At 43.8% G+C, this 12,459-nt stretch overlaps 2 protein-coding genes across 8 annotated transcripts in view; one reads left to right on the forward strand and one right to left on the reverse strand.

The window, feature by feature from the left end:
- Positions 1-704: 704 nt before the first annotated feature.
- STARD5 (StAR related lipid transfer domain containing 5) lies at positions 705-5,757 on the forward strand. Its single transcript, XM_042039191.1, has 6 exons — positions 705-814; positions 893-942; positions 1,044-1,176; positions 2,538-2,655; positions 3,677-3,770; positions 4,295-5,757. The coding sequence occupies exons 1-6, from the start codon at positions 725-727 to the stop codon at positions 4,440-4,442; spliced, it is 633 nt and encodes a 210-aa protein (XP_041895125.1). The 5' UTR covers positions 705-724; the 3' UTR covers positions 4,443-5,757.
- A 1,809-nt stretch (positions 5,758-7,566) lies between these two features.
- The window catches only part of IL16 (interleukin 16), a 38,182-nt gene continuing 33,289 nt past the window's right edge, over positions 7,567-12,459 (reverse strand). For all 7 annotated transcript variants that reach the window (XM_042039185.1, XM_042039187.1, XM_042039188.1 and 4 more), the window contains 6 exons: positions 11,210-12,296; positions 10,521-10,704; positions 10,214-10,315; positions 9,271-9,523; positions 8,282-8,407; positions 7,567-8,032 (listed from right to left, as the gene is read on the reverse strand). In XM_042039185.1, the coding sequence (XP_041895119.1) occupies positions 7,839-8,032; positions 8,282-8,407; positions 9,271-9,523; positions 10,214-10,315; positions 10,521-10,704; positions 11,210-12,296 (1,946 nt within the window). In that variant the 3' untranslated portion in view covers positions 7,567-7,838. The remainder of the gene's footprint in view (positions 8,033-8,281; positions 8,408-9,270; positions 9,524-10,213; positions 10,316-10,520; positions 10,705-11,209; positions 12,297-12,459) is intronic.

Consider the following 12,459-nt stretch of genomic DNA (forward strand, 5'->3'; position numbering starts at 1 on the left):
AGCCCCAACCCTGAGGAAGCAGTGCTCCGCCTCCCATCCCACACACGTTCCCACACACGGTCCCAGCCCTAAGGAACCCGTGCTCCGCCTCCGATCCCACACACGTTCCCACCTACAGCCCCAACCCTGAGGAACCAGTGCTCCGCCTCCGATCCCACACACGTTCCCACACACGGCCCCAACCCTAAGGAAGCAGCGCTCCGCCTCCGATCCCACACACGTTCCCACATACGGCCCCAACCCTAAGGAAGCCGTGCTCCGCCTCCCATCCCACACACGTTCCCACATACAGCCCCAACCCTAAGGAAGCCGTGCTCCGCCTCCGATCCCACACACGTTCCCACATACAGCCCCAACCCTAAGGAAGCAGCGCTCCGCCTCCCATCCCACACACGTTCCCACATACAGCCCCAACCCTAAGGAAGCAGTGCTCCGCCTCCGATCCCACACACGTTCCCACACACGGCCCCAGCCCTAAGGAAGCAGCGCTCCGCCTCCCATCCCACACACGTTCCCACATACAGCCCCAACCCTAAGGAAGCAGTGCTCCGCCTCCCATCCCACACACGTTCCCGCTGTCCCGTCCCCATCCCCGCTGTCCCGTGAGGCGCGGCCGGGCCGGGCGGGCGTCACCCTCAGGCGAGGGGGCGGCGCCGCCATCGGCCCAGGGGCGGCGCGGCGCGGGCGCTCAAAGGCGGTGCAGCAGCGGCCCCGCCCGCCCGCCATGGAGTGCGCGGGGCGCGCTGAGGCGGCGGCCGAGCAGCTGCGGCTCTACCGGAGGGACCCCGGCGGCTGGCGGGGCTGCCGCAGCACGGTGGGTGAGCGGGCTGCCGGGGCAGCCAAGGGGAGGGGTGGGAGCCGGCCCGGGGGCTGAACGCTTCCCGTCCCGCAGGGGGAAGTCGCGGTGTCCTGGAGACCCTCGACGGAGTTCGCTGGCAACCTGTGAGTACGGCTGGTTGCCGGGGCGCGGGGTCCTGCCCGCGGTGCTGCCGGGGCCGGGCGGGGCAGAGCAGCGCGGTGCGGTTTCGTTTCGTCCCCCGCAGGTACAAGGGAGAGGGGATCCTGCCCGGCAGCCCGCGGGATGTCTGGGAGTGCATAAAGCCGGTGGCCGGCGGGCTCAGGACCAAGTGGGACCAAAACGTGAAGGACTTCGAGGTCGTTGAAGCCATCAGCGATGTAAGTTCCTTACAAACTGTTCCGGTGAGATTAATGCAGTGTGTGTTCAGCAGCGTTGGGCCTTATGAGACAGCCGATGTTATGTGCAGGGAGGTAGAGAGTCTTAAATTGTACTGTGTTTCTGGCCGGATCAGCTGGACGATCCTGGGATAAGAAACCTTCTTTGCTTTGGTTTTGGTTTTTTTTTCTTGTTCCTTTTCCATAAATGTTATACATTTTCTTAACATATATATGTATGTAAATAATGGCTTATCTTTCTGAAAGGCAAATCATTCTTGTCTAAATACTGTGTATTTAAAAGCTATAAATGCATGACATATATGTATGTATATCATTAAATATATAACATTAAAGATTCTTGCAGTGTTGTTAATACTGCAAATCAAGCTAAGTGTTTTTAGCAAGCTCAGTGTGAGGGAAGAGGAAGTTTAGACACTGCAGACTTAGCTAAGCAGTGATGTGTTCACATCATCAGCCATCAGTTTAGGCCCAATCTTTCACCATGGCAGTGATGCTCTGCCCTGCACATCAATCACACCCTGCCTTAACTGGGCTCAGCACCTAGTGCTTTCCCTCTGTCATTAAAGTGGAGATGCTACACTTTGAGCACACAGATGAGCAGGGCTCTGTATGAGCAGCAGCTTCTGCTGCCACACTTGTACAGTCTTAATTCCCTTTTTTTATAGCATGTCGGAAAATTAAAAGGGCATTGGATTTAGATCCCCAAATCTGAAGCGGGTGTATGTGCTTGGAGGCAGCCAGGTGCAAACACAGCCAGTCCCAGAAATGTTTCTGGAAGTTCCAGGAAGTTTATTTTTCTTGGGGGAATCCTGTAGGCATTTAGTATTCATTATAGCCAACTTCAGGAATGCTGCAACCTGCCAGTTGAAATTCACAGATTTGCCAGCACATACCAGTGTGGTAGAAACTTCTGGTTTTGGGAGCCAATCACAGAAGCAGATGGTAGTGTTAATGTTGGTGAAGTGTAACAAACTGGGTTATCAAGTTGTATCCTGCATGTACTACACAAGGAAGTTATCTTTGCTAGTGTCCTGGCGAGGACAAGGGTTTTTTAACTGTCTTACGAGCACAGATGTGCCAGGTTTGCATTTCAGCATCCCTTCTGGTATCTGTCCTCTCTGAACATGGAAGCAACACCTTGTCACTCTGTTTTTTTTCTTGTCCTTGATTGTTCATGGTGCCTTTTGACTGTGCTGATTTACATTTCATTCAACAAAGGATGTAGTAGAACTCCTTGAGAGAGTTTAGAAAGTGTAACTAAAAGAGAACTGGAAAGTACAGGGATTTTTCTGCTGTACTTCTGAAAACATCAACTGACATGACTGTCTTGTGATATTCAGACTGTCTCTGTATGCAGAACCACAACCCCTTCAGCTTGCATGAGGATTATTTCACCAAGGGAATTTGTGGATGTAGTAGTTATGAAGCAATATGAAGATGGGACTATGCTGTCTGCTGGTAAGGCACTTGTGTTCTCAACAGGTTCATGTTATGTTTGGAAATAACCAGCATCTATTGGAAGCTATAAAATCAAAGGTACCAGAAATAAACATAAAATTAAAACTAACATGTTGGTCAGTAGTTGTTGACCTGATCTTGATCGGAAGACAAAATAATAGTCACCTCTCTGCGTTGTTGTTCCCAGAGTATATAAATCATTTCAACAGTCAGATGATGATGATACTGTTGGCCTATGATTTGTTCCCTTGCTATGCTTTTGAGATTGAATAATTGTTTAATTTACTGTTAAGTTCTGGCTTATTTTGAGTGTGTGTTTTTGTTGTTTTAAGAATTTACAGAACTTTCTAAAAGGAGTCCCATTTAGGCTAAATCCCATTTTAGCATTTTCTGCACAGGTTTCAGTGAAGCCATTGAATAAATGTACCACTCCTGTACGTGAAAATAGTTTTGTTTATGAGAAGAAATAGTGCTGATTTTTACAGGGCTGCCACTGTATAGAATGTTATATTTTTTTTCTCTTTCGTTCTGTTGTTTGACTGTTACAAGTCAGAGCTTTTATTGCCCCACTGTTCAGGTGTCCCATTTTCCCATCCTGTTCAGAAAAGCCTTGCCAGGAATTTATACACTTGCTAGAGTGCAGCTTTTCAGCAGCCAAGTGATCTGTGTGCCATGGATTGTTGGAAGTAACCCAAGTGACCTCTCAAGAAAAGCAGTGCTGTCACACAGCATGGGCTCAATGAAACTGTGTCGAAGTGTCGATGCTTCCTCCTTCAGAGCTCAGTAACAATTGCTTCTAAATTCAACACTTCTTTGATTTCCCCATGCTAAGGACAGAGTGGTTCCTTTTAGTGGTCTTTTCTGAGCACTTGTCAGCTCCACACTGGAAAGGTTGTACTGCCGTTCTTCTTTAAATACATTTTGAATAGTGAGTTTGCTTCCCATCTGGAGCTTTGAGTACCAAGGATTCTTTCCCATTTTCTGGAAGAATGACACTTTCCTTCAATGCTTTTTCTTTCAGCCACCAATGTGGAACACCCGCTGTGTCCTCCTCAACCAAATTTTGTGAGAGGTTTTAATTATCCCTGTGGCTGTTTCTGCATACCTGTTCCAGGGTAAGAGACAACCTGTTTGAATGTTATAAATTCTAAAGACCTCCTTATCCATTGTGTGGTATGTTTATGTGTATGTGGCCACATGTGACCTGAAGCCTCTTGGCAATGGCATGTTTCTGTCTTCCCAGCAATCATTATGACTGAGTGCCCTTCTTGTTCTCATTTTTGTGCAATGAATTAGTTTCCCCTCATTTTCTAGAGGGAAGTCTTTAATGTTACAGGAACTGTTATCATGGTAAAATTCTCCCTGACCTCTTGAGCAGAGATTCAGCAAAACATACAAGTATGGTCTTAATTTTTGGTAAATGAGTATCTGGTTGATTTGCCATAATTTATAGACAGAGTCATGTAGCTAATTAGGGCCTAGATAAACTAATTTCATAGCTACATTGACTGCAATTTGTGTATTTGTTTAAAAAAAGGAAAGCTCTTGGAAATAGCTATTCTAATACAAGTAAGAGTCATTGAAAAGTTCTTAATGCTCTTAAACCACTGGCTATAAATCACTTTCATTGTCTTTGCAGGGAGCCAGACAGGACTGAGCTCCTCACTTTCTTTCAGACGGATCTTGGTGGCTATCTTCCCCAGACAGTGGTGGATTCCTTTTTTCCATCTAGCATATCTGGATTTTACAGCAACCTCACCAAAGCTGTTAAGGCATTAAAAGCATGACAAGACGAGTTGCTGGGATCACCAGCTGAGGGTAGGAAACAACCTGTCAGCTTGTGGGCAAAAATACAAAGTTGGCCTCAGGACTTTTCTATCAGCTAAGATACTTAAGAAAGGTGACATGAAACAATGACCTGAGGACAATAGATTTTTAAAACGGCGTTTGCTACCTGATTCCATGCAGAACAATGCATTCTTATGTAATACGAAATTCTTCACTTTAATGATTAGAAAAATACCACACCAGGTGGCAGCAGTTGGTGACTGCAGGGAGAAGATGCACATACTGGATCTGTTCTTGGTCACTCTTTGTCAGTGTCTGTGGAGGTTAAGCATTGCTAAAATCCACTTAGCACCACAGCCAGGTGCAGGTCAGCCCTGTTTGGTCTCTGAAGCTCCCTGTAGATTCCTGTGGATCAGTGGTTCTCCCCCAGAAGAAGATGTATCTCTCCTGCTGCCAGCACTCCTAGAGCTGTCAAGATGCTTCAGTGGGTGCAAGCCAGCAAATGGTGAAAGCCAGAACAAAGGGGATTATGTAGAGGATGTCACTGGTTTGTTCCAGCAGACATCAATATTGATGGTAAATATGCCTTAAGTGCTTTTTTGTAAGTCAAGGTCCAGCAGTGCTAATCAATGCACAGGTGTGTGGGCTGGCAAACAGACACTCTCCCCTCTCTGTACCAAAACCAGTGGTTTCAGTGTCGTGAAACAAACTGAACCGACACAGAGGCAATAAATAAAGAGGATTAAGCACTTTACTTGCCATTTTTTAAATGGGACATGAAATGACCATTTTGAACTGTATTTGAATGTGTTTTGGTTTCCTGTGGTGAGAGGTTTTAACGGGTAAATAATCTTTCCAGTAGCTTTGCCTTGACAGGCCATAAGGACATTGCTTTTTTCTAAGACTGGTTTGCCTCCCAACATTACATTGGGAAATCAGCAGCTGATTTTGTGTGCCAAGATGTGTCCATCTTTGGGAGATACCTATGGTGCTGGTTGCTGCAGGAACATCAGACATTACTATGAATTACATATAATTACAAAGGTAAAAATAATTGCTGAATTAGGAAGTTAAATGCAGGTTGTGATTTTAGTGTGGTAACTCGATTATTTAACAGGGTTAATGTGCTCTGCTTTCTGTCCCTGTATTTTTTTCTATTTTTATATGTATAGGGCATGGACTTGCACATTAAGTTTCCCACTGTAAACCTCACCCTATGGAGTTCAAGGAAACAGTTTTTAGTCCAGTCTCCTTTGTATACAAAGATGTAAAAACTTGTGTGAGTGTGGTGAAATAAATATTTTTTCTGCTACATCTTACTGTTTTTCCTGAATCATCCTTTGAAATGGTTCCTCATACACCTGTTCTGCTGTCAAGGAAGCCTAGGAGCTGCTTAGACCTCCAGCATCTCTGAATTTAAGGCAAAAAGAGGGGAAAGGCCTTCCCTGATGATGGTATGTGTACAAGGGAAGAGGTGTTTTGGTGAGAACACTCACCCTTGCAGGTACTTGCCCTTGGTTGGTCCTTATTTCCAATTGCTGCTTCCTATACTTAGGAAGAGTAACAAGTTCACTGAGAAGAGATGTGGGCCTTGATATTACAGAGGCTTAAATATATTTTTATAAGTGTACTGAAGTCATTAGGCATGAATTATAATATCTTGGCAAGTCTTTCCAGGATTATCATGAATTTAATTAGCAGAAAGTCCAAGAAGCACAGCTGAGGTCACCGCTCATTATTTCTGCAAGTAACGCAAATTATTTTTGCAGACAATGTGGCTTCTAATTAGCTATTTATATTTTTTTTAATTGTTCTGAGAAATAAAGGTGGTGAGACTCTTCATTGGAATAACTTAAGAATCCCTTTTCTGAGTGCTCAACACCTTCTATCCAGGAATTAAGAGCCCTTCATGTTCAACCTTCTGCCCTGCCAAACTGGAGTTAGAAATGTCTTGGCAAAGACTTTTTTAATACTTTTTTGAACTGGCACTTACGTAATATTCACTCTCCCATTTTTCTCTTTTTTTTGGTTGCTACCCAACCAAATTTTTGTTTTGAGGTAGAGATTAGTTTTTGGGAGACAGCTCCAGCTGAGTGTGTGTTGGGAGTGTGGAGACAGATGGCTTGTCAAGAATGTTCTTTCAAGGATTAATTTACAGTTGTCTTGAGAGAAAAGGCTGCAGCAAGTTCAGTTCCTGGATTTAATTAAAACCTTCTCCTGCCTATCCTTCCCTTTCCCTTAATTGCTGTTTTTGAGGCGTTGTGTTAAGTGTATGGAAAACAGCTCCTGAGCTCCTTAATCTCTTCCTGGTGAAATTAACTGAAGAAGGGTACAGAAAATTCCCATTGCTGGGAAGGTGAACAGCCAAGGACAATAATCTGGCTGTCAGCTGGGGAGTTACTACTTCCATCCTGCCCTTGCATCTCTCTCTCCCTTTGGTGAAGGAGGTTGGAGAAGATTGAGTGGGTGCACAAGATCATCTTGCCATAGGTACGTATCTGCTGCTGGTAGAATTCCATACAGGGCATATAGGATAGATTTGTCTCCAAGTTATTTAGCCTTTTCCAGAATAAACATTTCAGTTCAGAAGTACTTGGGTTCCCAAGTACTCTCACTGGTACTTTCCCTTGCAAAATTAACAGAGACATTTAAAAGAGAAAAGTGTGGTTAGAAGGTAAGATTTTCTTCTGAATGGCCTCGTTGTTATTCTGCTGTAGTCCTCTTAAGACCTCTGGCCAGATGAAGGTTAGGAAAGCTTCCACTACATTACCCACACCTCCCCCTTGGAATACCATGAGAACTCCTTTCCACACTGTGTTTGCCTGCTGCAGTTGAGATGGCTCTGTCAACTGCTAGTAGAAAGTTACCTCTACAGGTTTGGCTCTCCTGAATGTTCTGTGTTTTTAATAGAAAAGTTGGATTTTTCTAGGGAGCGTTGTTTTGCACTGCAACCCCCTTCCTCTGCCCTACACATTCCCTGAGGCAGTGTTTAGTTGTAGGCTCGTAGACACATTTCTTGTTCCTGGGAAGCTAAGGTAGGGAACAGGACTTGGAGGGTACCACTGAAAACACAGGATGTGCTTCTGATACTTGTTAAGTTAATGGCTTCAAAAAGGAGAGAACTATAGCTGTCATGTATTTTATTACAACCAGTATGTTATTAACAAAGTCATTATTTTATAATTACACACTTTATAACATCTGTTTCTGAATGTTGAAATAAAAATCACGCCCGTTTCCTGCACATCTAAGTTCATCCCAGAGAGCTTTCTCTGTAACTGGCAGTAAGATCCAGTGTACTCTTCATGGGTGCTGAGTATCTTACTGTGCCAGCCAAGTGCCTGCAAGTAACAAAATCCCTTGTTTGAATATTAGCAGTAGTCTAATCCTTCCTCTTACAAAGTTTCGGGTGACTTGGTGGTGACAGAGCTGCGATTCTTCCTCTTGATGATCGCTGTGATGGGCCCGTCAGGTAATGCCTTGATGACATTCCATGCCTCAAAACGAGTGAGTCCTTGCATGGCTGTTGTGTGCACTTGTAAGAGCTCATCACCAGGCTGAACAGGGCTGCTCTGTTCCAGTGCAGTCCCTGGGGAGAGAAAAGCAATTTCCTTTAATTCTTTCTGTAGGGGGAAGCTTTGGTGGATCTTTCACTTAGTAGCGAATGGATCAGCAGCACGTTTGGTGTAAACCACCTGGTCCCAGCAGGCAACAAATTACTGGCACCAAACAAGATAATGCTGCATTTGAAAAAATGGCATTTCCATAGTTATAAATCAGCAGTCAGTTATGAACCCCACAAGTCTGCCTGAGTTGGGAAGATGCAAAGTGTGTTTACCTTTAAATATCCTGTTGATAATGATGGGTTTATCTCCCTGAATAGAGCCCTTCCCTCCTTCCAGACTGAATCCTAAACCAGCAGGTGTTTTTTCTAGAGTTACAGTGCAGATTGTATCTCCAGTGGCTGGAAACAAATGGAAAGTTACCAGATAGACAGCATACAGTCTGAAAAGCTAAAACATCTGTTACAAAAAATTAACTTTTGGATTGTTTGCAAAGGTCCTATAAACTGCCAAGTGAAAGAGAAAGCTAAAACTTTTAATTTCTCATTTTGTCATTTTAAGGCCCTCTGGGATGCTGGGGAAAGAAAATTGTGTTTGAATTAATGGGATAATAAGATATTTAGTAAATTGCAAAAATCTGTGAAATGAACAAAATCTAAGGTAAATATTTGACTTCATGTTAGTTATGAAGTTGTTATTGACTACAAGGCTGCTAATTTGCAGTATGGAAATAAAGCTACAGATCTCCAGATCATGCTTTAGAAAAAAGACCAAAACCAAAACACAAAACTATTCTGAAAGTAAAACATTCTGCAAAACTCTGACGTTGCTGTGTTTCAGATGTAGCCACCTGCTATATCAAACAATAGCACATTGTTTGTTCAAACTGAAATTCTCTTTCATGGAGACAAGTCTTGTAATAATATTAGAATAAAGAATCATTGTTCACTGAGTTGTCATTATACCTTAAATTAGATGTGTTGCTACAACAACCATCTTTGTACTTCTACAGAAATTCACATAGAGAATCACACTTGCTTTGGTTTTTTTAGGGAGTTCTTTTATTTCAGAGCTCGATTAATTCTTTCCCTTTTCAATAAAGTTATTTCAAATGTCTATTTCAGGGATGTTTTATTAACTGTGCTGTTTTTAATCATGGTTCACAGATTTACGCAGCCAATGCTGGTTTTATGAACACCTGGATTTCAGGTGATGAGTAAACACTTATCAGGTGGGGGCTGCAAGATAATGCCACTAAACTTACTAGACTCTTGTGAGGCATCACTTGCTACCGAGGATGTACTAGAGCTGATTGAAACGTTGAGGTTTTTTTCTCCATCTTTAGGTTTTCTGGTGACAACAACAGCTTGTCTGGGTTGTCGGGCCTGTCGCATGATTGCTGAGGCATCACTGTGAGTCGCACCTTTAAGAGACTTTCCATTAATGGAGAGCACTTCATCTCCTTTCTGAATAGTTCCTTCCTGGTAGGCCAATCCACTGGGAAATACTTTGTGGACCTATTGAAGAGCCCAGTCACCACACACACACACAAAGGAAGAGAAAGAAAGGCCACGTCACTAAATCGCTCACTTAATACTTTACACCATGTGCATTTTTCATTCTTTGCCAGGAACCAGTTGCTTCTATCATGTTTCAGGACTGAGGACTGAATAAATTTGCACGGAGAAGTTTTCCTGAGAACATCCCTCCTCAAGCAGCCAGGGAAGCAGTCTGGCCCTGGTACCAGATGGCTAAAGCCGTGCTGCCTGTGGTACGTACCTTGCACGTGCTACTTCCTGACCCTCTCGCTGCTCTGCTCGTGGGAGGAAGGAGGTGTGAGACTTATCTCTAACTTCCAGACATGTATTCACCCACCCCATTCCTCCAGACCACCCTGCATGGCCTTCTATGAGCACGTGAGCAAGATGTTTATTTCCTGCACAGGGCTGTGTGTTCTGCCTTGGCTTTCAGAGCTGTTGGGGAGGAGGGGCCCAAGGAAGCAGGACACTGCTGCCAGACACCTGGGGAGGCAGCTCTGTGCAGAAGGAACCTGTTTTCACCTACTGAGACTATGGTCCTTCCAAACCTATCAATACAGCTGCCTGCTTCGGTAATCTGAAAGCCAAACACTGTAGTAGAAAACCAGTAAGGTATGTCTTTTGCAGAAAGAGTGTTGATTTGGGAGTATATTTTAAGATGCTACTTACTGTTACCACTTTGTTTTCTAGATCAATGCCCCCAGCTAGGCTGAATCCAAGCCCGGTATCTTCTTCTTTATGCAAAACTGTAACATGAATATCATCAAATTCCTAGACAGAGAACAGAATAAAGTCAAGAACTTCCCAAAAGGTATGTCACAATGATTGGAAATTCAGCATATTTTCTTTTTCTCTATTGTGCATTTTATAATGAGACTTAGTGCCATAAGCATAATATTAAGTTGCAAAGATTAACCAGACACATTCACTCTACAGTTTTCTGAAAACCATGCACGAAAAGAAAAATCAGGTTTACCTTTAAGGTTTCTTCATCTAGGGCTTTGACTTCCTCTATAAGCTTTGCCAGCTCCTCAGGGGAAAGCAGAGAGATGACTGACTGCCCTGACACACCGGATGCTTGAGGTGAGCCGTGTTCCTGTTTGTCTTCCTCCTTCCCTTTGTCTGCCAGGCTCACCGTGTATTCTCTCAGCTCGGAGAGGCTGTCCCATTGTGACAAGAACAAAAAAGAAACATTGAGCTATGCAAGAACATACCCACTAAAGCAAAAGGCAGTTTTGGAGCAGTCATCTTTTCATCTTATTAGCATGTAATGGGGGTGGTAACTCCTACAACTACTATAAATATGGGCAAATGGAAATTAATCACGTTAACTTAAAAGAAGTAGAATCCATTGCGTTAAAGAATAGGAATAATCTCATGGCCTCAGGCAAAGACACTTAAATCTGCTTTATCACAGAGATATTAGAAATACTGCTCCTTAAACAGGAGGATGTTTGAAATACACATGTGCCTATATATAATACAGATTAAAACCACAATTAACAGTCATGTGAGTCATTTAACCTTTATCTCTAAAAAGTTCTTCATTTAGTCTGTGCTTTACTTCTGTGTGATGCTACCTTTGAACTTTAATCTGTCAGCAGATCAGCACAGCTGCTCAGCAATGCTAGTCTGTAAATCTGAGTTTTAAATATGGTGTCTTACTTTAGGGAAAACCCAGTGTCCAGGTGGTGATTCTCACTTGCAGGTGAGATGGAATTCTCATCTTCCTCCATGGAGGACTGGGACACTGTGTCCAGAGTTTCCCATGCACTGCTTCCGGAAGAGGCTGGGGACTGAGGAAGGCAAAGCAGGGATTTCATTAAAGCAGATGACACCTGGCTGCTGATGGAATAGATTTTGCTGCACTTCTCATCACATGGCTTCATTATCTCACAAGCCTGGGCAGCAGTAAGTGGGAAACTTCGTGACCTCAGGCTGTGTGCTTTTGCTACGGACACAAGATGGGAGTTTGCAACAGCTCCTGGAGTTAAGAGACTTGATGAATTTTCAGTGCTGGCATTGCTGCTTTTCTCTGAGCTGGTTGCAATACCCTCCCTGCGAGAGGAAGACCTGTCCAGGCTCTTTGTAGCCATGGCCACAGGTGGCTGTTGTTGGCTGTTCTCACAGCGCTGGAGGAAGGGTTGGTTTGAGCAGACTGGAGCTGCCTCTGCTCCTGCTGCAGTGGGAGAAGGTTCTTTCTGGACCGATGGTTTTAGGCTCAGCCTTCGGGGGGGGTTTTCAGGTGACTGTGGAGCACTCAAGGATTCAAATGAGCTTATTCTTTGCTTTATTGATGATCCTCCAGGAGACACACGTGATAAGCTGGATTGCAGGTTTTTGTTGGAAATACTGTCATGGTTGGGAGGACTTTGATCTGCCTGTGGTTTTAGATCTGAATTTGCTTTCCTCAATCCTTTCAGACTTTGGCGGAACCAGGTGGGCTTAGGTGCAACAGGAGGACCCTTTTTCACACTGTCATTTTCATCTGATTTTAGCACTTTGGAACCGACTAATTCTGATTCTGATTTCTTCAGAACTGTCTCTGAGCTGCTTCGATTTTGATTCTCTTTGTTTTTGTCGATGCCAGGTTGCAAATCTAAATGGACGTTGTTTTCACTCATGGTAGGATTAAATAAGCTTTTTATGCAGTCAGAAATTTTAACCCAGGGGTCTTCTGTTGTATCAAGACTATAATCTACCCGTGCTTGTCTTTTAAGCACAGGCCTTTGTATTGATGAAAGTGGAGTCCCTGGAATAAAGAGACATCCATTATAAACAAACATCCTTCTACCTCTCCACCCTTTATCTCTGCATCATTATTAATTCATTAAATTTGAATTTCATTCAAGCCTCTGATAGAGTTTTTTTAAAAGTTTCTAAGAAGTTTAAACTTTTAAAAAATTCATAGCTCT

The sequence above is a fragment of the Corvus kubaryi genome, unplaced genomic scaffold, assembly GCF_017639235.1.
Source record: "Corvus kubaryi isolate FWS band 111438036 unplaced genomic scaffold, C.kubaryi_AGA036_p1.0 37394, whole genome shotgun sequence".
Classification (NCBI taxonomy): Eukaryota; Metazoa; Chordata; class Aves; order Passeriformes; family Corvidae; genus Corvus; species Corvus kubaryi.